The sequence below is a fragment of the Maniola jurtina genome, chromosome 1 (genome assembly GCF_905333055.1).
Source record: "Maniola jurtina chromosome 1, ilManJurt1.1, whole genome shotgun sequence".
In the NCBI taxonomy this organism is placed as follows: domain Eukaryota; kingdom Metazoa; phylum Arthropoda; class Insecta; order Lepidoptera; family Nymphalidae; genus Maniola; species Maniola jurtina.
This window is the reverse complement of record NC_060029.1, coordinates 794694-819819: the sequence shown is the minus strand read 5'-3', so window position 1 is coordinate 819819 and position 25126 is coordinate 794694. Positions and strand designations below refer to the sequence as shown.

The 25126-nt window shown below is 38.1% G+C and overlaps 1 protein-coding gene across 4 annotated transcripts in view; it reads left to right on the top strand.

The window, feature by feature from the left end:
• The window catches only part of LOC123869220 (long-chain-fatty-acid--CoA ligase 4), a 63883-nt gene extending 39205 nt beyond the window's left edge, over positions 1–24678 (top strand). For 3 of the 4 annotated variants that reach the window (XM_045912042.1, XM_045912060.1, XM_045912050.1), the window contains 12 exons: positions 4678–4813; positions 5160–5375; positions 5853–6030; positions 6688–6939; positions 7450–7668; positions 7806–7921; positions 8184–8327; positions 8864–9042; positions 9467–9566; positions 10133–10286; positions 17803–18078; positions 18464–24678. In XM_045912042.1, the coding sequence (XP_045767998.1) occupies positions 4678–4813; positions 5160–5375; positions 5853–6030; positions 6688–6939; positions 7450–7668; positions 7806–7921; positions 8184–8327; positions 8864–9042; positions 9467–9566; positions 10133–10286; positions 17803–18078; positions 18464–18618 (2125 nt within the window). In that variant the 3' untranslated portion in view covers positions 18619–24678. The remainder of the gene's footprint in view (positions 1–4677; positions 4814–5159; positions 5376–5852; positions 6031–6687; positions 6940–7449; positions 7669–7805; positions 7922–8183; positions 8328–8863; positions 9043–9466; positions 9567–10132; positions 10287–17802; positions 18079–18463) is intronic. The other variant, XR_006796842.1, reaches the window with a different exon arrangement.
• Positions 24679–25126: the final 448 nt, after the last annotated feature.

Genomic DNA, 25126 nt, shown 5'->3' with positions numbered 1-25126 from the left:
AATGTTAGGTTATTGTTAAAAAATTATTTGAATTGTTAGAAATGATATTATTGATAATTGATAATGATAAGATTATTATGTACTTTATTCATAAAAAGTCGATAGATGAGTTGCGAGGAGGCCATAAAAGAATTTGTATTGATAAATACGGGTGTTTTGACGGTTTTTATAGTAGTCTCCCTCCGAGACTCGGAATGATTATTGAATACGTTCGGTGTTTAGATCGTGAATTTAATAATTAGATGTTGCAATTGCAATCGCGCTCTAATTAAATAATTTATCCATCATTAGTTTTTTTAAAGATTAAATATCGATTAGCCTCTGTGCGTTGTGACCTGTGTTCCTCGCGCTATTTTGTAGTGTGTATCTAATTAGCGATGGATCGATGAAAGCGGAGCACTAGCGTGGGATGCACCCGGCAAATCCCACGGGTGACCGTGACCCACATACTGCTATTTTGCAAGTTTGCACTGACGCTCATAATGGGATCGCAAATGCTCCGTTCTATTTACCGAACCTCAATTTAAGCACGGATTTTATACACTGCTTTATCGCGTTTTGCAAATATTGAAGGTTATAGAGGATCCGAACTAGGATCATTATCATCAACATCATGGTCAACTCATCGCCTGCCCACTGAGCACGGGCCTCCTCTCAGAATGAAAGGGTTTAGGCCATAGTCTGCCGTACCTACTAAGTGGGGTATCATATGAAAGGTCTTTATCTCTACATTCTAAAACAGATTTGATTTATTTTTATGCATTGTAATCTTTGATTTATCACTCGCACTTGGCCTGTTTTTGACGTGTAGATAGCTAGCATCCGAGACCTATACTTTTTATAGCAGAAAATCAGAATTCCCACGGGAGTTTGGAAAAACCTAGGTAAATCCACGCGGGCGAAGTCGCGGGCATCATCTATACTAATAAATAAAATTGGAGTGTCTGTCTGTAATTTCGAAATAACTACCTCATATTAAGCTCATATGGTTATTTGAACGATACCAACACTGAATCACACGTTTTTGAAATTTTTGTCTGTCTGTCTGTCTGTCTGTTTGAAAAGGCTAATCTTTGGAACGGCTGAACCGATTTTGACAGGATTTTCACAGACAAGTAGAGGATTGACCAGGGTGTAACATAGGCTACTTTTTTAACCGACTTTCAAAAAGGGAGTTGTGTTTTTCTACCTATGTACACCGAAATCTCCGAGATTTCTGAACCGATTTGCGTAATTTTTTTTTAATCGATAGAGGAACTTTGCGACATTGTTTCATAAAAAATTTGGAGTCCAACTCCTCAATCCTGATGCTGCAGGGGATCTGACCAATCCACGCGGGCGAAGCGACGGGCATCAGCTAGTCAGTAAATATAATAATGAATTATAAATGCAGGCAGGTGTAGTATATGCCATAAACGGCTAAACCATCAGGTAAATGTGAGTTTGCATGATGGGGAGTCATCAAGTTGGAGACATACTAATAGCCTAATAAGTAGCATCATCTTGGTGCATTTATATCTAAATAAGCATTATCTGCTGGCCATGGCATTTTGGCCTTTTTAGGGTTCCGTACCTCAAAAGGAAAAATTGAAAGTAAAACATCCTTATAGGATCACTTTGCCGTCTGTTTGTCTATCTATTGCTGGAATGGACTCTGCAATTCCAAACAAGTAATTTACAGACAACAGTGCTAACCAAGAATTTTAAACGGCAAAACGCACGCAAAAAGCTAGGTGATATAATATTATGTACACCTGATCGAAACGAAATTAATTGCACACTGGGGTCTAAATGAGGACTAGTTGGAAAGGTCAGTAGTGGGGCGTGTGGACAGCTGATGAGTTCTTTATTACGCGACAGCAGACGGTATCATGCATATTGATGTGTGTAAACGTTACTTAATTGAATATTAATTAGATTAAAAAACTGTAGACAGTTTTATGGTATGTTCGCACTGTCTTGGACGTAGAATTCAATAACTCTGTACCAGCGCTATACTAAAATGAATGGATATGCCTGTATTTTTAAGCCATAGTAAAAAGTGGTGATAGTCTAGCCTAGTCGGCCTCAAATTCGGTGGTAGACTATGGTATTAAACCTTCTCATACTAAGAAGAGATCCGTGTGCAGTAGTGAGCCGGATGGAGGTGATAATGATTATGTGTTGGAAACATTAAAGACTGACATAATATTGGTTGGATTCGAGATTTAGATGACCTCTCGGGCGCAGTGGTCTTGTTAGTGGGAGCTCTCAGGTTCGATTCCCTGTAGGAGAAATTTTGAATTTTATAATTTCTAAATTTTGTCTGGTCTGGTGAGACGCTTCAGCCGTGGCTACCACCCTACCGGCAAAGCCGTGCCGCCAAGCGATTTAGCATTCCGGTACGATGCAGTGTAGAAAGCCCGCTACCATCTTAGACAGCATCATCACTGGACTGGATAGTTTCAGAGATAAAATTGACAAAATTTTAGTTCATTAGAATAGAATGGAACGCTGTTCAGTAGCAATACTGAAGTGGACTGAAATCATATTGGAATAATGTGTACCAGCCATAATCTATCCGACTTGGGGCAAGGACCTTTCGGCCACTTGTTTGTTTATTTATAAACGTTACGAGTGGCTAATAAGTGATAATGTAAATGATAGTAAATGATAAACTCATTCTTGACAAATATAGAGTTGTTAAACGTGTAAGTGCATGGTACTTGAGAACTATTGCTGATAACAACAGCCTATCTAATTCAGCTATACAAAATTATGAATAGGAAGGTGAACGGGCGCTTTAGTATGGAAACATACCCGCTGCGGCGGACACCAGCGAAATTAACAGTAAAGTCAATGTCAAAGTCATATATTCAAATAGACCACTTTCTACTATCACACTAATATTATAAAGGAGAAAGTTTGTATGTGTATGTGTGTGTGTGTGTGTGTGTGTTTGTTACTCCTTCACGCAAAAACTACTGGACGAATTGGGCTGAAATTTAGAATGGAGATAGATTATACCCTGGATTAGCACATAGGCTACTTTTATCCCGGAAAATCAAAGAGTTCCCACGGGAATTTTAAAAAACCTACATCCTCGCGAACGAAGTCGCGGGCATCAGCTATTCACTTCATATATCACTTTAGGCTATTGTACACTTTCTGATTGTCAAACAAGATGTAGTGGCGATAGTTAATTACGTTAACTTAAAACTAAAGCTACGAGGGTTCCAAACGCGCCCAAATCTGAGAAGAGCCCACAACAAACTCAGCCGGGTGTTCTTTTTTTATTCACCACGGTTATCAAATACGGCTCTGATCTACACTGACATAGGTCGCGTTCTTGTGGGTCATGGGAATAACGGAAAAACTGAAATAATTCTTGTACCATGAAAGACAAACCTATGGATTTATAACCTTTTTAAAGTTTAATAACTTTTTCTCCCATTGATTTTGAATCTGGTCTTTTGGTTACAATATTATCTTTGATTTAAAACTATTTAGGTTTATGTCCACAACTTTTCGCAAAGCAGATCCAAAATGTCCGATTACCTTTAATGCAAAGAATACCTACTGAATAATATCTTATTTAAGTAAAACTTTTAGTTTATCTGGTTTTGGCATTTTGTTCATAACGCAATCGTAAAAGACAGTAGGTTAATATTTGGATGACCTTAAAAAGGTTTTAGTATTTACCTACCTAGAACAGGTATACTAAACTCTAAAGGGTACTAAGCGCGTGTACAACCGTTGTAAAAGCGAATGATAACACTAATTAAGTAATTCATGAAGAATATCAATAATGAAACCTTGAAACAGTTTGTGACATGAAGGTGCTTATGATGAAACTAGGCTAAAGTACAGACTAATAGCACGCTGTGAGCGATAACCCAGGCCTTGTCTGTTTTTGTCATTAGATTTTTTTAAACGAAATAATAGGTGGAAACTTTACTAAAAATAATATTTTTATATTTAATAAAAATATAACTTTAATAAACTTTATTTGAAAAATTCATCCATCATTTAGTCGTAGTATTTTCATCAGCGATCGGCGATTTTGAGGCTCCGGAGGGGTGACAGTTGATACAAGTTGATGAATCACTGAGCTCTTGCGCCACTCATCACACCCCTACCGCACCGCTCCACTATCGCAGGAACTTGCAAACTGTGGAATCAACTCCCATCGCCGGTGTTCCCACTAGATTACAACATGGGGTTATTCAAGGGGCGGACCACCAAATTCCTGAAAGGCCGGCAAGTGGCAACGCATCGGCGGTACCTCTGGTGCTGCAAATGTTCATGGGTGGCGGTAATCGCTTAACACTAGGTGACTCGCCTGCTCGTTTGCTCGCTATCCATACTAATATTATAAATGCGAAAGTGTGTCTGTCTTTCTGTCTGTCTGTCTGTCTGTCTGTCTGTCTGTCTGTCTGTCTGTCTGCCTGTCTGCCTGCTACGTTTTCACAGCTCAACCACTGAGCTGATTTTAATGGGTACAGACTTGGGATACATCCCGAGGAAGGACATAGGCTACTTTTTATCCCGGAAAATTGAACAGTTCCTACGGGATTTAAAAAAACTGAAATCCACGCGGGTGAAGCCGCGGGCATCCTCTAGTTTTTTATTAAAAAAAAACTACCTACTCATTTATGAGTTATGCCTGTAGTATAAACGATTTTTGTGTTGTTCTAGGCCGGACGCGTGGTGGGTGTCGGCGGTACTGCGCACGATCCGCGCGGTGGTGCTGGTGTTCGACGTGCTCACCTTCCCCCTGCACCTGCTGCTGCAGCGGCCCTGGAGGAAGCGCGCCTTATCGAGACGCATCAAGGTAAGGGCCCTTCCACAATACACACTACACGCCCCGTCAAGCGTGCGCAGTTAAGACTGCACAGGCATGACCGAGAACCCCGCAGTCAGCAGCTTTTGGGGACTGCAACTACGCGGGATACCGTCTTACCGCACGAAATCGCATTGCAGTAAATCGCGTCACAGTTTTCGGCGGTGTCATTCGCATCGACATGCGGTGGGTGTCAGCGGTATAAGTCTCCAGCCAATATGTACCTCCTTTTGGACATACGCCTCTTTGAAGAAGCGCCTACGTCTAACGTGCTCATGCAATGAGGTTAACTTCACAAATCCATAAATGAGAGCTAGTAAAAATGTTTTGTTTCCAGGCCCGCATCACAGAGTCAAACGCAGACAGCATAACAGTGCGGTCGGTGTCCACACCATGCGACTTGCACTTGCGGCTGGTCCGCGACGGAGTGTCCAGCATGGAGACCATGTTGAGAGCCGCGGCCGCGCGCTGGCAGGACCGGCGCTGCCTCGGCACCAGGACAGTGCTGAGCGAGGAGGACGAGCCACAGCCTAACGGCCGCGTCTTCAAAAAGGTAAGAGTACAATCTGATTTCTTTTAACTATCCCTATGCTGTGACGAAAGTCCTGAACGAAGCCTACGAGATCCGGGTGGAGCGAAGAAGGAAAGTGGCGAGCGTGTCGAGCCGCTGGCCCTTGTCGCAAACGAAGGTCAACGTATTTAATGAAGGGATGAAGAGTGAGTCTTCTTGCGTAGTTCGGTACTCCGGAAATCTATAGTTTGTCGGTAAACGATGTTTGAATCGTCAGAGAGTTTTATGAACGGCTGGAGTGATCTCACGTGAGTTTAGTCCATCTAGAATCCAAGCAAGCCATCTAGCAAGGCGAGGTGCTCGTATATTATAATAAGGATTATGCATTTTATAAGCCTTGGCGTTTAGCGGGCGCCTGTAAAATATTGACGACGTTGGTTATAATCGCCGAAATTCTATTCTCCAGTTACACAAAGGTGAAAAATAAATGTTATCCTAGTGTCAATATGTGTGTTGCAGTACAGAATGGGTGACTACGTATGGCGGACGTACCTCGATGTGGAGCATGAGGCGCGGCAGTTCGGCTCGGGGCTGCGCGCGCTGGGCGCGGCGCCCAGGCGCAACGTGGTCATGTTCGCCGAGACACGCGCCGAGTGGATGCTGGCCGCGCACGGCTGCTTCACGCAGAGCATACCCGGTGAGAGACCAGCTTAATGACCTCCTTATCTTGCTAGCGTGTCCCTATACGAGTCTCGAGGCCGCCCAACAAAGTTCCGTCGTAAGCGTAGACCTAAGATCCAATAAGAGAGTGAAAGAAGTCTGAAAAGGGTTCTCATGACCGGACAAAGTGGGGTGAGGGGGGGGGGGGGGGCACCTTGGGACTCCAATTTGTTTTTCGATCTATGCCCTGCCCATTGCCACTTCAGCATTGCAACCCGTTGAGTTATGTCGGTTACTCTGGTTCTCCTCATTACTGATTTGATCACATAGAGACTCCAAGCATAGCTGTCTCCATCGCCCGCTGAGTGTCTTGCATATGAGTCCCTTAGTAAGTGGCCATGTTGGATTTATTTCTAGAAATTTTAAATTCCCAAATAGCCCCCCATTCTTCTTCTTCTTCTTGTAGTGCGTCTCCTGTTGGAGGTTGGTAACCTTTAGTCTTAGGGCTATTTGCAGCTTGGACGCTGCTGCGCGGAATAAAGATCGGGTACTCTTCCCCTACCACTGGCGTAAATTCTTGAGCTATGATGTTCTTCAGTCAGGTGGTCCTCTAAGAGCTCTTTTCCCCTAAATTATGAGCTCAAATAGCCCCTACAGGTTCATCAATATTAATTCTTTATTAATCCTGTTACAGTGGTAACCATCTACGCCACGCTGGGTGACGAGGCGATCGCCCACGGCATCAACGAGACTGAAGTATCCACGGTCATCACCACGCACGAGCTTCTTCCCAAGTTCAAGAAGATCCTCGCGAGGACACCTCGAGTAGACACCATCATCTTCATGGAAGACCAGCTCAAGGACACCCCAAGAGACGGCTTTAAGGAAGGCATCCGGATTGTGGCTTACAAAGAAGTGCTTGAGATGGGCAAACAATCTAAAATTGGTGAGTGATGTTTTAGTCTTGCTAAGATATTAAGAGCATGAGCTTCTCCCCAAGATCTCCCCAAATTTCAGCCTGATCCGTTCGGTAGTTTGAGCTGTGCGTTGATAGATAAATCAGTCAGTTAGTCACCTTTTTCCTTTTATATACATATTTTGATTAACGTAAGCGGTAGCGTCCAGGGTGGGCTGAAGAAAACAGGCTTTTTACTAACTAAATTTATTCTTGAACTACCTTATCTAAGTGACAATCTTGTTTACTATACTAAAATATAATGATCTCTTATTGGCTAAACCTTCAGTTTTATGTGCGATTCCCTTCTGCCATGTCTAGCTATTGGTTACATTGAGATCACTTACAGATGCGAGCGGAATTAGCGGTGATGCTATGTGTGTCGGCGAATTTCCACACGTAGAGCGTACACAAACTAACTCCTCTGACAGTGCCTGGATTCTCATGAGAGTAGGTGGAAGGTAACTTAAAGCTTAATCAAAAATTATTTTTGTATTGCAGAGGCCGTACCCCCGTCTCCCTCCGACACAGCCATCATCATGTACACGTCGGGCTCCACCGGCGTGCCGAAGGGCGTCATCCTGTCCCACCGCAACATGGTGGCCACGCTGAAGGCCTTCGCGGACGCCATGCCCATACACGAGGGGGACATGCTGATGGGGTTCCTGCCACTCGCGCACGTGTTCGAGCTGCTGGCTGAGAGTCTCTGCCTTATTGGAGGTTAGCTTTATTTAAGTGAAACTTCTTTACCAGCGTTAGGAGACAGTAAAATATATAAATAAACAGACATTCCCATACATAGATATTACTAATATTCATGTGACATTTTAAAACTAATGAATTTATTTATCTTGCAGGTGTTCCGATCGGTTACTCCACTCCACTCACAATGTTGGACTCTTCCAGCAAGATCATGAAAGGCACCATGGGCGACGCCACCATACTGCAACCGACCTGCATCACCACTGTACCGGTGAGTTTTACGAAAATACAATAAAAAAATATTTATATGTAATAGTTTTTGATTTTGCTGCAATTAAATTTAAACCTTATTTCTCCGTACTTAAAATTAATTTTTCAAAGCTAATGAACTACCACACAGTTGTAAAAATTAGCATGTCGCTGATGTGGCCTTGGACTTTTTACACATCTCAAAATGGCTCAAGTCTTCACTTCAAAAAACGTCGTGCTTAAAGAAGTTTTACGCGAAGCAATAATGGAATATTTTGTTGCAGTTGATAATGGACCGTATCAGCAAGGGAATAACGGACAAAGTGTCCCGCAGCGGTCCGTTCGCGAGCGCGTTCTTCAAGTGGGCCTACGCGTACAAGCAGGGCTGGATGCGACGCGGCTACGACACGCCCATACTCAACCGCATTGTGAGTTGATTCATTTTATCATCATCATCAGCCTTTGGACGTCCACTGTCGGACATAGGCCTTCCCTAAAGAGCGCCACCACAACAGGTCCTCAGCCTTCCTCATCCAGCCACTGCCCGCCAGTCGCTTCATATCGTCAATCCATCGTGCTGATTAATTTTACAGTGCCCAGAAAACAACTTGAACACCAAGTGGCGTAGTGGAGAAAAATTGGCGAATCCACCCGCACCGACTGATTGGCCAATCGCGTCAATGTTCAACATTTTTGCCGGGCATTGTACACTGTTTCACATTTACTGACTAATTTCATTTGTTCCACAAACGTAACTATTCCTTAGTACATAGGCGTAGAGTGCGGTAGGATGGAGTGGTAACATTTTTTGATAACATCACGACAACCGTAGTGAAACGAGATTCGAGAAATTGAATGAAGGGTCAACGAATCGATTTTTCTCACTTTTGGCGAAGTCCATTTAAAACTTGGCAGTTGTAGTCATTTTCATACTGTAGTATTTTGAACTTGTGATTATTGTCAGGTATTCAAGAAGGTCCGTGCGTTGCTGGGCGGCCGCGTCCGTCTCATGATCTCGGGAGGCGCGCCGCTCGCGCCCGACACACACACGCAAGTGCGGCTGTGCTTGTGCTGCGACGTTGTAGCGGGGTACGGCCTCACCGAGACCACCTCCTGCGCCACTGTTATGGACCCGCTGGACAGGTAATAATTACTTTACCTAAATTTACTAGACAGGTACAGTTACTCACTTAACCAAGAAACTCTGTGTAGTGTGCTGGAAGGATAAACTTACTCCACCATAATCAAGGAATTAGAGACAGGTACGTATAGTATAGAACGATATACGTAGGCACGCACCAACCACGTCTTTCGAAACTTTTTGTCCCAAATACGGTCCAAGACATTCTGAACAACCTTTTTCAGCGCCACATAGATAGCTATCATATGCTTGAAATCTTTTGTTTACACCAAAAATAAGGCAGGAGTCTAAAGCTTTAAAATTCTTAAAAAAAAAAGTATCTTTCAAACGTTATTTTCGCCGGAAATGGCCGCCAAACAGAACAGCTATTTCGAAGCCGGAGGTCGCAAGATTGGCCCCCTCACTAAGATCGTGTTTTGTCGTCAGGTCGACGGGGCGTGTGGGTGCGCCCACCACGGGCACGGACATCAAGCTGGTGAACTGGGTCGAAGGCAACTACCGCGTCAACAACAAGCCGTACCCACAGGTGAGTGCTATATCATGTCTATTTTAAACATTTTTTTTTGAAGATTTATGATTTTTGTAGTCTATGTATGTATGTATGTTTGTATCCAGATTCATTGCGTTCCACCGTAGCGCCTAAACTACTGGGCCGATTTTGATGAATCTTACGACGAATCGTCGTAACGGCGCTACGGTGGAACGCACTGAATCTGGATACAACACATACATACATACATAGACTGCTAAAAATCATAACCTTTCCTTTTGGCTTTGCCGTAGTCGGGTAAAAATAAGGACTTATTCACTCTTTACACAAACCAGTGACGAAATATCTGACAGTAGGCTTACAAAATAACAATTCTTGTTTTCTTTATTATCGATCATCATCAATGACTAAATCATTATAAATCATTGTTACCAATTGTGATTTATAAATTAAGTAAGTACCTAAATGTGGCTAAATAAAAACGAATCAGCAGTTTGAGTTTTTTTCTGGACCTCGATAAAAAAAATGCTAACAGTATTCGGGCCCCACTTAAAATTACTTGCCGAGCCCTGCCCCATACCTATTGTTGTTGTTGTCCCCAGGGCGAAGTGGTGATCGGCGGCGACAGTGTCGCGGAGGGTTACTACAAGAACCCGGAGAAGACGCGCGAAGAGTTCCTCGACATCGCCGGCCGACGCTGGTTCCGCTCCGGAGACATTGCGGAGTTACACCACGATGGCTGCCTCAAGATCATAGGTAATATACATATTTGTCAGCATCTGCGGAAGACATCTTCAAATTGAAGTTGAACCGTCATCTTCATTTCAGAGTAATTATTATACAGAGTAAATTTATTTCTGCTGTAATGAAGACACAACAATATGTATAACTAGCTGACGCCCGCGACTTCGTCCGCGTGGATTTAGGTTTTTCGAAATCCCGTGGGAACTCTTTGGTTTTCCGGGATAAAAAGTAGCCTATGTGCTAAACCAGGATATTATCTATCTCCATTCCGAATTTGAGCCAAATCCGTCCAGTAGTTTTTGCGTGAAGGAGTAACAAACACACACACACACACACGCACGCACGCACGCACGCACGCACGCACGCACGCACGCACGCACGCACGCACGCACGCACGCACACACACACACACACACACACACACACACACACACACACACACACACACACACACACATATACAAACTTTCGCCTTTATAATATTAAGTGTGAGACAGCGCAAAACCATTGAGTACGATTAGGATCAAACTTTCGCTTGTTCGCGTGTGTATGAAATAATATAAGACTTGGATATTTAATTATTTGAGTTTGACAAAAAAATGATGGATTGAAACCCACAAACCGAGAGTGCAATTTGCCTGAATTTCGCGTGGGCATTCATTATGAAACATTTCATCAATTTATTTTTAAGCGCAAGTGAATTTAGTTTGAGAGTGAGCATGTTGAAGTTCTGAGCTACAATCATTAATGAAAATCTGATTACAAAAAGTCACACTTCGCTCCCACTCTACTTCTGTTTTTTTAATGCCATAAAACCTATGGCATTAAGAGGAAAACCTATGCGAATGACATTGACGATTTCCCCTTCAAACTAGCAATTTCGACATGTCATGACCCTCTATTGACAATTAATCAAGCAGACATTTCAATCTGCGAAATTTACGCGGACTTTTAGTATTTTGACGTAGGAGGGTAAAAGATCCAGTAAATGAATGACTACCCTGACTTTGACCTAAAATTAAGATATATGAGAATCGTTCTATATATAATTTTTATATTTTTTTTTATCTGTGTCTATACACAGTAGGTATACACTCTTAAATTATTTAAATATCAAAAACGCAAAAAAATGCGTGGTATTAATTATTATAAATTATTTTATTTAACAAAAGGATAAATTGCCAGTAAATGAACTGGGAATTTCAGTGAATGAACAAACTCTATCTAGTGCATAAACTCTCGATTCCTATTAATAAATTCTTAAGTATATTTTCGGCTTGGAATTTAAAAAAAATGTCAGATTTTCAGTTTTTGACTTATTGTATATTTTTTTCTACATTTTGCGCGATAAATCAAAAACTCTTTTACATAATAATAATAAATAAAACCTGTTTTAGAATGTATAATAGAGCCCTTTCATATGATATTATCCCCTTTGGTATAGTTATCTTAGTTTGAAAGTCACCTAAATTTTCTGGAAAACAGTCCAAATGACTACAGAGAAAATGAAACTTAACGCTCTTGTTGCATCCAAGTCGCTGGAAGTGCAACATCAGCTACTGAATGTGTTAAGAGTAGTGAGAATAATATACCGTAACACAAGTGTCTGATGTTATCAGATTTGTTCCTTTGAGCCACATGTTCTGATGCTTTTTAGACAATCTAAGATCTCTCATTAAGTGATCCAAATAATTTTGATTGAATGGTCTAAGTTGAGATGTAAAAAAGTCACTACATCGTCACTACCTTCTGAAAGTTCTTGAAATGGTAGATTAGAGGTACTGGGTTGGGGCTGAGGTACAGATTTATCACCAGAAGTCAGAATCGTTCAAATTGCAGACTGCAAGTTACAATAGAGCCGCTTGGAACAATTTTTTTTGCTGTTTCTTCTGGTAATATTCACAACGCAGAAATAATAATCATCATGGTGTTTAGATGGTTCGCGCCAAATTATAAAATTTTTTTTTAGTAAAAGTAGTTAACTATTCTTATTTGCTCATAAACGCAACGAGGAAATACAGCTTCCACATATAAAAATTGGAGTCCAGGCCTTGCTGTTAGCTGCTAATGGGTTCTCAAAGTAGCCCGAGTATGCTTGTTTTACTGGGCACAAAAGGAAAGAATGAAAGGAGCTTACCCAGTACATCTCAAAAGATCCGTTATAGATACATGCATCCTGCCATGCCTTACCTATGCCAGCCAAACATGGGTCCAGACAAAGAATATAAAAAGAAATAGTGACTTGCTAAAGGGCGATGGCAAGGTGCATAAATTAAGCAAAAAATATTCAAAGTGAGAATTGAAGACATAAGAAAAAAGACAAAGCCTACAGACACCTTGAGACATGCCCTAAAACTGAAATGCAAATGGTCATATTGTATCGATTTTTACAGATGAAAGAAGAACAGGTAGGTAGACCGAAGACGCGTTGGTCTAATGCTATTGTGCAAATCGCGAGAGAAAATTAGCTTGATAGTACCAAAGACAGAGAGAAATGGGGATACCCAAGAGGGATCCATATCCAAGAAAGAAGAATACCAGAATAAATATAAAAAAAATTCAAAAGAAAAATAAAACCGACTTCAAAATCACAAACACTAAAAAGTAAAAAATAATTTAAGTTATTGTGGTTTTTGAAGTCGGTTTTATTTTTCTTTTGAAAATTTTTTATTTCAAAATTTTTAGTGGCCCCACTGTACTATAATAATGTGCCATGCCCAGCTAAAACCCTACTGTTTACTAAGCAATTACACTGATCGCGAGCAATTTGCTCTTATCCATTGAGGAGTTCTGTTCTCCATGTCAGAAGATATTCATCAGAACTTCATCAAATTTATATGGGACCACCTGCAAAGTATACCTAGCTTTTCAAAAAAAAAAAAAATCCAAATCGGTCCAGGCGTCTTTGAGCAATCGGTGAACATACATTAAAAAAAAAATTGAATTTGCTCTTATCCATTGAGGAGTTCTGTTCTCCATCTTCAAAGATATTCATCAGATCTTTACCTTTATATGGGACCACTTGCAAAGTATACCCTATCAAACAAAAAAAAATCCAAATCGGTCCAGGCGTCTTTGAGTAATCGGGGAACATACATAAAAAAAAAGATACCGACGAATTCAGAACCTCTTCCTTTTTTTAAAGTCGGTTAAAAATATACTAAGATTTACTAACATGGTGTTATACCACAGAGTAGCAAACAGAGGCAAAATTTATAACTATTTTGGTAGGGTTGGCACTGGAGGATACAATTTAATTAACAATAGTTATTTGTTCAACAAGATGGTAAAGTTTGTTTTTGTTGTGATTGCCTAGTTTAAATATCGATCTTTAAATATCGATCGATAGATCTAAATATCGATTTTGAACGAAATCAGTCCATTTAGAAAGAATTATAAATGGTGCCAACTTTTTTAAATTTTGGTTACAGTTTCCTATTTTGTGATCCCAGGGAGCTCTAAATATCGATTTTGAACGAAATCGGTCAATTAACAAAGAATTTCAAAATGGCGTCGACTTTTTTAAATTTTGGTAACAGTTTCTTATTTCGTGATCCCAGGGAGCTCTAAATATCGATTTTGAACGAAATCGGTCAATTAACAAAGAATTTCAAAATGGCGTCAACTTTTTTAAATTTTGGTAACAGTTTCTTATTTCGTGATCCCAGGGAGCTCTAAATATCGATTTTGAACGAAATCGGTCAATTAACAAAGAATTTCAAAATGGCGTCGACTTTTTTAAATTTTGGTAACAGTTTCTTATTTCGTGATCCCAGGGAGCTCTAAATATCGATTTTGAACGAAATCGGTCAATTTACAAAGAATTTCAAAATGGCGTCGACTTTTTTAAATTTTGGTAACAGTTTCTTATTTTGTGATCCCAGGGAGCTCTAAATATCGATTTTGAACGAAATCGGTCAATTAACAAAGAATTTCAAAATGGCGTCGATTTTTTTAAATTTGGTAACAATATCCTGTTTTGTGATCCTAGGGATCCTCAGATATTGATTTTGAACAAAATCTATGACAGTTCAAGAAAATAGATTTTAAACACTATTTAAATTATTATCATTAACATTAAATTAAATGAAAACACGACGCGCGACGTGTACTGCAGCCCCTGAGCTTGAGCACAGGCCGAGCCGGTATAAACCGATTTCTCTCCGTACGCGACGTAGCGCCTGTGCTCACGCACACACGCGCCTCAAGCTTGTAGTAGTGTACCTATCGTAGCGCGCTTGTATGAAGCTTTGACTCTGTTCGCTACTCATGTGGTTATACAACGCAATACCACACTAACAAACACTCGTACAAACATACAGACAAGTATATACTCACACACACTCACACACACACATGGACGCACGCACACGCACTTTTGAACGGTTTGAACGGAACACGGTTTTGAAATTGAAATTGAAAAAAGTGTAAGAATTTGTAAGAAAATATTTAAAAAAGGTATATCAGCCGGTTTTTTATTCCAGCTCTTAATACATGTAATAACGTCCAATCTGTTCATTTACTTGAGCCTTTACCCTAGTACCTAATTATATCGACCGCCCCATATCAAAACAAAGTAAAAGTCATTTTTCCGAAAATCGTTTTATGTCATAAGCCTAACTTTCATAGTATGTCCCGTTGTATTGTAAGGACACCCACATTAAAGTAAAATTAAAAGCTAGTAAGTCGCTTTGACCATTTTAAAACATAGTAAGTCTATGAACTGGCTAGGTTTTTTATAGATTAATGCGCCTTACTAAGTTTTTCAAAGGAATTAGATTAAATAAAATAAATATCACCCATTATCTAAATACCATGTCAAAACAGTAAATACTTAATGATGCATTAAAACTTAAAAGTAAGATAGGAAAAGTCAATGACCTCTACATGTCAACTGTTAAATATGGTTTGCAAGGGAAATACTTTGCATACTTACATAATGTTTTTAGGGTTGCATATCTCAAAAGGAAACACGGGACCCTTATAGGATCACTTTGTTGTCTGTCTTTCTGTCCGTCTGTCCGTCTGTCGTGTCTGTCAAGAAAACCGATAGGGTATTTCCCGTTAACCTAGAATTATGGGCAGGTAGATAGGTCTCAACTCTCATAGCCCAAGTAAAGGAATAAATCCGAGAACAAATTTCGTGATACTAGATCAACGGGAAGTACTGTATAGGTTTTCTTGACGGACGGACGGACAAATGGACAGACAACAAAGTGATCCTTTAAGAGCTCCGTTTTTCATTTTGAGGTACGGAACCCTAAAAAAGAAAGTGATGCACATCTAATGAATAAATGTGTAGGCCAGTCTTCACACTAAAATATTTAAACCCCTTTAATTTAAAAACTGTCATAGCCTAGTGGTTAGAACGTCCGCCTCCTAATCGAAGGTCGGGGGTTCGATCCTGGAATCACGCACTACTAACTTTTCAGTTATGTGCGTTTTAAGCAATTTAATATTGTATATCAAATCTTTGAAAAGAGCAACCGCCGAGTTTCTTGTTGAAGACTACGGCCTAAACTTCTCTTGAATTTAAACCACTTACTAGGTTTTGATCTGAGAAAGAAATTTGACATTAATTGACAAAATTGAGAGACCTAAGCTTGTATAAGAACACAGAAGTGTCATAATTCGTGTTCACTTTGCCTAACGTCTCTCGGAGAGCAGAGAGAGATTTAAACTGTTTCTTATAATTATTGGCCATATTTCAAATACGAAAGTGTGTTTGTTGGTTTAATATTCAATCACGCTGCAACGGAGCAACCAGTCGACGTGGTTTTTTGCATGGATACATTTAAAGACCTTGAGAGTGACATCTCTCTCCGCATCGTATTCTTTATTGCTGAGGGTTGTGACCTCTTTCCATTATTCCTACATCTAATGGTAGGTTTTCTTGGGATGCGATGAGTTCAAAGAGCCTACGGAACTCGACTAGAAAAACGAGATTTTGACTCTTAGGTTTAACGGTTATGAATTAGTTATTATTATCAGTGATAAAATTGATTAGGGCTGCCAGGTAAAATGACATTTATCTCGGAAAATCAAAGAGTTTCCACGAGATTTTTTCCAAGTTTTCGCTACTAAGTACATATATTATGAAGAGGAAAGGTTTGTTTGTTTGTTATCGATAAACTCTGAAACTACTGAACTACTTGCATTAAAGACATAATCATCAACATCAACCGACAGACGTCCACAGTGAACATAGGTCTTTAATAGGGTCTTCCACATGCTACGGGTTTGCGCCGCCTGAATCTTTGCGCTTGCGCTTGACGACAATCATGCTTTAAAGAAAGCAATGATGAGGTCCAAGTTGGAGCACGCTTACCTGGAAGATGCCTATTCACTCTTGGCTTGCAGGTATCTATGGTATATATGGCAGGAAACACGGCCGCAGAAATGGCGTTCCAACCTTTAGGCTCTCCCCATTGCCCGCAGCATGAATCTGAGCTTCCTTATGATGGTTATATTATGTACATATAATATCTCATAAGAAATCTCTAACACACAATCCAGCTAAGTAGGTCCAATTTCAAAAAAAGCTAGCTAGCCGACAAATCTAACTCAGTTAGGCAGCCTTCGGGAACCTTCGAGATGTCTCTCGTCCAAAATTCCTCAATGCTTGAAGACCAGTCTTTGAATAGTGCATGATGTCAGTGATGAAAAATGGATCCGAAATATAGGTCTTTTTTTGTACACAGGAAATGCCTGACGCATACCCCTCCGTCATGTGGGACTTACACCAAACTTGCACTACTACGAAATCCATTTCGGAACACAGCGCCCGAAACGAGGCGCGCTATCTCCTAAAAAACATAGGTATAATACCTATTTAGAACACTTACTATCTGTCATCATAATCTATGACAACCTCCGAGTATTTACCTGGTAAAACCGTAACTTTCGAATAAATTTTAGTATATAAGCAGGCTTCATTTAGAAATGAAAAAATCCCTATTTTATGTTTCAACGATTATAAACACAACTTTCATTCAAAAATAATAAGCTTAAATTCATTTTAAATAATATTTTGCGACGAAATGACGCGCACAGTCCTTCCGCCATGACAGTCCAGTGGACACTGAATTCCATAGAGCGCCTGCAAGAAAATAAATAGCACAGGAAGTTTTTTGGTTAGTTTTAGATTATTTAAGAAACGAAAAACATTTAGTATAAAACTAACAGTTAAAATTGATTGCTAAACCTAAACATATCATTTTCTGGAGGTTGGCTTCAAAGTATCAAGATGTTAAAGAAAACTTTTACAGAACAAGTTGCGAACAGCAATGTTTTCAACTTGGTTTTTTTTTTTATTGGGATAATGTATACTAAATTAAAAGAGGCCCTTATAATCTTCACAAACTGAAGTTTTTAATTGCATGTATTTAATAGCTGTTAATGCTTTAGAAAAATAAACAATTTACTTCAAAGTACAGCATTTTTGCGATTTGTCAAATATTAATTACCTTAAACAAACAGAGAACAATGTTGTCTTTGATTAATAGAAATTTTTGGTTAATTACTTCAGATCGCAAGAAGGACCTGGTCAAACTGCAAGCGGGCGAATACGTGTCCCTCGGCAAAGTGGAGGCGGAGCTGAAGACCTGCTCCATCGTGGAGAACATCTGCGTTTACGGGGATAGCTCCAAGACGTATACCGTGGCGCTGCTCGTGCCCAACCCGAGGCATCTGCAGGAGCTGGCGGCCAGGATCGGCGTCACCGAGACTGACTTCGAGCAGCTGTGCCAGAACAGTGCAGTCGAGAAGGCGGTGGTCAAGGAGCTGGCTGAGCATGCCAGGAAATGTAAGTGACTTCTGTGGTATTGATAGATATTGGTGCTCAAGTGCCAACCCAAGGTAACTAAATTCTTACCGATGTAATAAGAAAAGGACAGAAAAACTTAATAACTACCTTGTGAAGATAAGTGCCAATTCTGAACATAGTGTTTCGTAGAGTAATACTAAAATTTTAAGTTGTCAAGTTGTTATTAATTTAAAATTCATTTTCCGGCCGTTTATCACTGTATCCATAACTAAAACTAGTTCCAAATTCTTATATCTCTACCTATTAGATGACTATATACAGCCCTAGGATATTATAACTTTTTAATAAGTTGTGCAGCCCAAAATGTGCAATAATCTTGGACACCTATTTTGCGTGTACTTGAACCTTGTCCTCTTGTCCACAGGTGGGCTGGAGAAGTTCGAAGTCCCAGCAGCAGTGAAGCTGTGCACGGAAGTGTGGTCACCGGACATGGGGCTGGTGACTGCCGCCTTCAAGATCAAGCGCAAGGACATCCAGGAGCGGTACAAGGAGGACATCAAACGCATGTACGCCTCGTGAGATCTGGCCGATACCTACTAAACCTGTTACACCTTCGATCATTGAACAACAACATATGCAGTTCCATACGCAATCGGATTAACGAGGGTCCGCTTTCACTTTATACTTCACCACGTAACTAAGTATTTTTTTTTGTCGGAATCGATATTTTGATGCAATTCGCTAGAAAATCGGGAGATGTGGGTTTCTGTCAATCAGATACAAGAAAATGTCCAATAATAAAATGTAACGTCTGGAAAATTAAAAAGTAAACGTTTTTCTTTCTTCTTTCTTTCTGGAAAGAGAAAGCTTTTCGCTCTCCTGTAAAGGTGCTAATTTTGACTAACGTGGTGTTACAATTTAAGGGACATTATAGTTATTTCAAAGTCTTTGTTTGCAAAAACATTTTTTGCAAACTAATATCTTGTACTTTAATGATCGAAGGTATTTACTTTTGTTAGTTTAAACAAAAATTTAGAAATACGCGTACGAAGTGTACGCAGTGCGAGTGAAACTTTTTTTTTGTCGTCGTTTTTGTTAGTATTGAACTAATCAGAAAGTTTATTACAGATTTCACTACTAAAAGTTTATTGCCACTAATTTAATTTACAAAATAGACCTGTATTTTATAGTCCTTAGCGTTCCAAGCATAAAAATTGAACAAAAATCAGTAGTACGACTTTACAACTTTTAACTTCTAGACCATCTTAAGTGCTGAAGTTTAGAGCGCTTTCGATGTTCGTTTAACGTTATCGAAACGTCCAAACTTGTGCTTTAGGTTCTCGATTGTCAAAGAAGTTTCACTCGCAAGTAATTTTGCATGTTACTTGTATAAATAGGTGTTTCTGTAAATTTTCGCTTTTCCGAATCGAACTAATGAGATTGAGTTGAGTTTGAGTTACACTTTAGAGTTATCTGTATATCGAGCACATCACATGGAACTAAGAGATTGTATAAAGAAATTATATCGTGTAAATGTAGTGATATGCCAAAATTGAGAATTATTGATTTTTATAGTCCGGTCTATAATTGCGTGGGGATTTGACAGGTTTTTGAAATTAGACTGTCGTACCGACAAGAGAGTACGATGCTGCTTAGAAATCTATAAGGCCGGCTTCGGTGGAAATAGAACAAAAAGTAATTTTGAATCGTCAAATGGATTTACCACTAGTCTGGAATACCTTTTATCATAAAGAACCAGCAAGAAACTCCACAGTTGCTCTTTTTAAAGATTCGATTTACAATGCTATGGATAAAAGTATGTATGTAATTGAGTAACCTAAATACCTTGAAGGCAAGAGTATATGCATCCTCTAGGCAATCGCGCTCCTACCTAGACATAATTGCATCTCAATATAAAAAAAGGGGTATGGTTGACTATCATAGACTCGTTACTCACCATCAGACGAGATAACAGCTAAGCGATACTTTGTCATTTAATTTTTAAAAATTGACGGATATAATTAAAAATGCTACCGTAACGAAGTGACTGTAGGTCTTCCAACTAAAATCACAGTATTTAATTTTAATGTTTCAAGCACCAAATAGATTTTTACATTAAAAATTAAAATCCTCATCTACACCAGTCATTCTACTCCATGCAATCATGAGACGGACTATAACTAGCAAAACTATTAATTTAAATAGTTTTACGTCTTACATTGAAAGAAAATATTGAAAAACATTTAGGTTCGGTCCAGTTTCTATTTGTTAAATCTTTGATAAGTCTTTGTACATATTTATTTATGTTTATATTAAAATTTGTAGTTTGTATGATATTATTCGTGAAATATTGTGTTGTTCGCGCGGTGGGTACATGACCTTATATGTATTAATTAATAAATAATAATTGAAAATTAACTAATATTTTTTATGTGGGGCCTAAGTTTTTACATGTAAAACAAAAATGTTGTAAAACTAATAAACATAATTAAATCACCATGACCAATTTGGTCCAACGGCTAATGTGTAATGGGCTCTTTAATATGCAGCCTTTGTAGGTAATTCTGTTATACACAATCTCTAAACGAAACTGACAGATATAAATCTATTGCTATCCTTGTCAGTAAGGAGAATTATGAAAGGGATAGCAATGTATTGAGACCTGTCATTTTAGAGAGGTTGTGTACAAACGAATTAGCCTCATTGTCATGTACCCACAAATGAACAATGAGTGCATACATTTTGAGAAGGACTCACCAATTTTGGTCTATGTTTCAACTGTCATGTCAAATTATTATTGAGTACCATAGTCACCTCTGATTGGTTAATGCATTGTTGCAACAAGAACACATAAATTCAGCCAATTACAACAATTGGGATGTTGTCTGTGTCAAATATAAATTATTTCTCAGTGATCATTAAATAGAGGGTCTTCCAAAATACGTAAAATCCATGTCCTTTGTTAGTTTTAAGTGTAATAAGCATTTTAAATTATCGATTAAACTAAAAAACACGTCAAATCATTGTGACGTCCACTGTGACACTCCAGAATTTCAGACAAGCGCGTGTTTTAACGTTTGATAAAAAGTTACTGATTTAACTAGTTGGACATTCCCTATTGAGATTGTAATATTGATTGATCCAGTTTTTCCGCAATAGACCAGCAGTAAACAGTACTTGTGACTTGACAGTTCACATAGATCAAATATGCTGAGTCCTTCCTCAAAATGTATGCATTATAAAAAAAAGCTTTTCTTGTCAGAATTTTAGACAGAAATTAGGAATGAGTAATAATTAGTTATTAATTAGATCTGATGTCGGGTGACACAAGTAAAGATAAACTAAACTGGTATTTAGTTTTTTTTTACGTCAGAATGAAAAATAAAATGTATAGAATAATTTGCACGAAGTAGTGGGAATATTAATAATTTGAATGCAATAATTATGTTCGTTTAATTATTATTATAATTAATTAATTGTAGACGACTTTTGTCTAATTAATATGAAACATAGACAGATTGTCTGTGTCGCAATGTCACATTTTGTATAGATAGCAGCTATGTTCTCGCCACGGGTCACTTTAATATTTGGGAATTAGTATGCTTAGTGTTTTACTAAAGTTTAGTATAAAAAGTGCCTGTTGTGACTTATTCTGTTTACACAATCTCTGAGCAAATTTAATCGAAATTAATGATAATCAATCTATCCGTAATCCTCGATAAGTTACTTTTCACCATACAATTTTGAACAAATAACGTTAGTTAGCAATGTTCAATAGATTTTAGGTTAGTTTGGTTATATTAATTTTGGCCTTCCTTTTCATCATACTCTTTGCAGAAAAGGATAGCACTAGATTTAAATCTGTCAATTTGGTTTAAAGGTTATGTACAAGAAATTAGCCCCATTGGCATTGGTATTGATTCTGAGCGCAATTAAAATTTAGAGTATTCGCATCTCTTTCATTCCAATGTAACAATAAAAGGACATATAAACTTAATTTAGAGTCCAAACTCGGATTTTAGTTGTCAGTCGCGAGCCTATTGTTTAATTTTGTAGCGTGCACTAAGTATTTCCGTCTCTTTTTAGCAATATTAAAAAGAAAAAGATGCAGATACTCTAAATTTAGTTTAGAGAGAAAAGAAAAGGAATCGACACCATTATGTAGCAATAAATATATGATTATTGAAATTAAATATACTAATATAATAGCGAAAGTGTGTCCGTGTATTTGTAGCTTTTCACAGCCCATCAGAATGAAAAATCATCAACATGATTTCACCATCTAGAAAACACAATTCTGTTAATTTGTATTTGCTAAACAAGCTTCAGCATATGCTGTAATATCTATATAAGCTATCTCTGTACCAAATTTCGTCAAAGTCAGTTAAACGGATGGGCCGTGAAAAGCTAACAGACAGACACTCTAGCATTTATAATATTAGTATGGAGTATTCAGGAGTGGCCTATTCTATAAAGCAATATTGGCTTTGAATGTGGTAAACCAAGTTTCAGCCTATACTCCCTAAAATAGCGCAAGCAGTATTGAAAGAGATTATGAACCTTTTTACCCATTTTTTTGTGGCCTTTTAGAAATTATTATATTTTAGTTGTATATTAGGTATGTATCTAATCTATCAAAGTTTTTGTGTAATTTTTGACCATCGATAAGAAATGGATTCACTTTTTTGTAAACCTTATGAGTATAAATATCAGCCTTGAATAAATCCCAAGAATTAATTAAATCTTTATCTATAAATAGAGAAAGACTGAAAGTAGGTTCCGTGGCGAGAATATAAAACAAAAATTGGAATATGTTAGACTAAGTTATTGTTTTAGTACTTAGTGGGGGGCCGCTGTTGTGAACTATTCCGCAATTATGCTTTTATTTTATTGTTCATATACTGTAATATAATATATTTTGTGGCGAGTCGAGGATATTGGATTAACCAAACTGTTTTAGTTAGTATCTATTTCTGTCGTGTGTCTATGTATTCTCTACGCTGCGTTCGCCGTTGAGTTCGTCGATGAAACATTCTTTATCTAAAGAACTTTTGTATGTAAAATGTCAAATTTGACAGTTTCTGTATGTATAGTTGACGATTGACATGTATATTCTCAGTTCCTGTATGCAATGTTACTAAATTTGACATTTCAAACGTAGTTAGCTGATTAGGGCCTAAATTTAGATTTTAGGCCATCATTTCCTTTCATATACGAGTGATTTCTTATCCTTGATTATCAAATATGTTTCATTTCGTCGCTGGATCAGCGTTGTAGGCAAGACGGCGCTTAGAGAATACGATAGAGACGAGTCTGTTACTATTGTTTGATATGAGCATGTATGTGAGTGAAAAGTTGTTATTTGTAAATTGTATAATCAAGTATGTGGGTGATATAATGCGACTGCGCTGTCGAAATTTGTGTTAAAATTAAAATAGGTAATCTTACAGACTTACGGCCGAAATTAGTATAATATAATCAAACTGTAATCTGGCGATTAGTTAGCAATCTGTTAGCAATGATGTTATTTATCAACAATTATATGATCTCTTTTGACAAATAACAATGTTGCTAAGTAGATTATTAAATATGTATAGAAAACCAGTTACGAAACTTAGCATTAATGTATAGTGATTGCCATAATGATTTCATTGTTATCGACTGAATTTCAATTCTGTTGTTTTGATTTGAAACCACCAATGCCATGTTTCATAGTACAGGAGACGATGGCAATGTTGGGCAGCGCAGTGGCAGTCGACTGTCGAGTAGCATTTTACGGACGCTTGTCGCATTTGGCCGCGCATTTAAACCCCGATATTATTATCCGTTACATATTGTAATATATTAAATTATAAATATACAATTATATACTATGTGGGTGACTTCATTGCTGTATGACTGATAGGTGGTGGACGATTTGATCAAAGTTTTTATACAGGTGAAAATATTTCTTGAACCTTTATAGTACACCTTCAAACTACGTCGATTAATGGCTGGAGTTATAGTCAATCTGTGCGTAACCTGTCGATAAGTTACTCAACAATGTTTTTATTCGTCAAATTAAAGTACCAAACGATTTTTGACAAAATATAATAACATTGCAATAACTTATCGACAGATACATACAATTGATTAATTAATTTATTAATTAATTAGGCCAACAGGTTTTATAGGGGAACGCTCTACCCCTTACAAAAAAACTCGATTTTTTTATATTTTTCTTTATTTTTTTTTGTTGATACCTAGTTTGAAAGTTACTATGAAAGTTTTTATTAATGACGTACAAAATACTTTCAACTAATTCTTCACCATCTCTTGGACATTGTAGACTATATTAATGATGTAATAATAATAACTATTCAATTTTCGTACGACAGCAATGAAAGTCCCAATTTTAAATAATATTAATAAAAAAAAATGTGAAGTTAGGTGTCACTTACCATCACAGGTAGCGTCACACTTTTCAATGTTAAATAATTTCGAATCGAATACAATTTGGATGTTTCATATAACTATTATATTATTGTAAGTAGGAGTCGTTATTGCTCAGTTTGTTTTGTGTTTGAAATTCCTAAAAATTTCAATGGAATAAAATGAACATTTTTGTATTATTTATTCAATAAATGTTAATAAAATCAGTATGTGGTCTTTTATTCAGTACAGTACCATAGTTCACGACAGTTAAGAGGAAAACCATCTCGAATGACTTAGACGATTTCACCTTCAAACTAGCAATTTTGACATGTCATGACCCTCTATTGACAATTAATCAAGCAGACATTTCAATCTGCGAAATTTACGCGGACTTTTAGTATTTTGACGTAGGAGGGTAAAAGATCCAGTACATGAACGAATAAGGATTACCCTGACTTTCACCTAAAATTAAGATATATGAGAATTGTTCTATATATAATTTTTATTTTTTGTGTATCTGTACACAGTATATCAAAAAATCAAATAAAATGCGTGGTATTAATTATTATAAATTATTTTATTTAACAAAAGGATAAATTGCCAGTAAATGAACTGGGAATTTCAGTGAATGAACGAACTCTATCTAGTGCATAAACTCTCGATTCCTATTAAT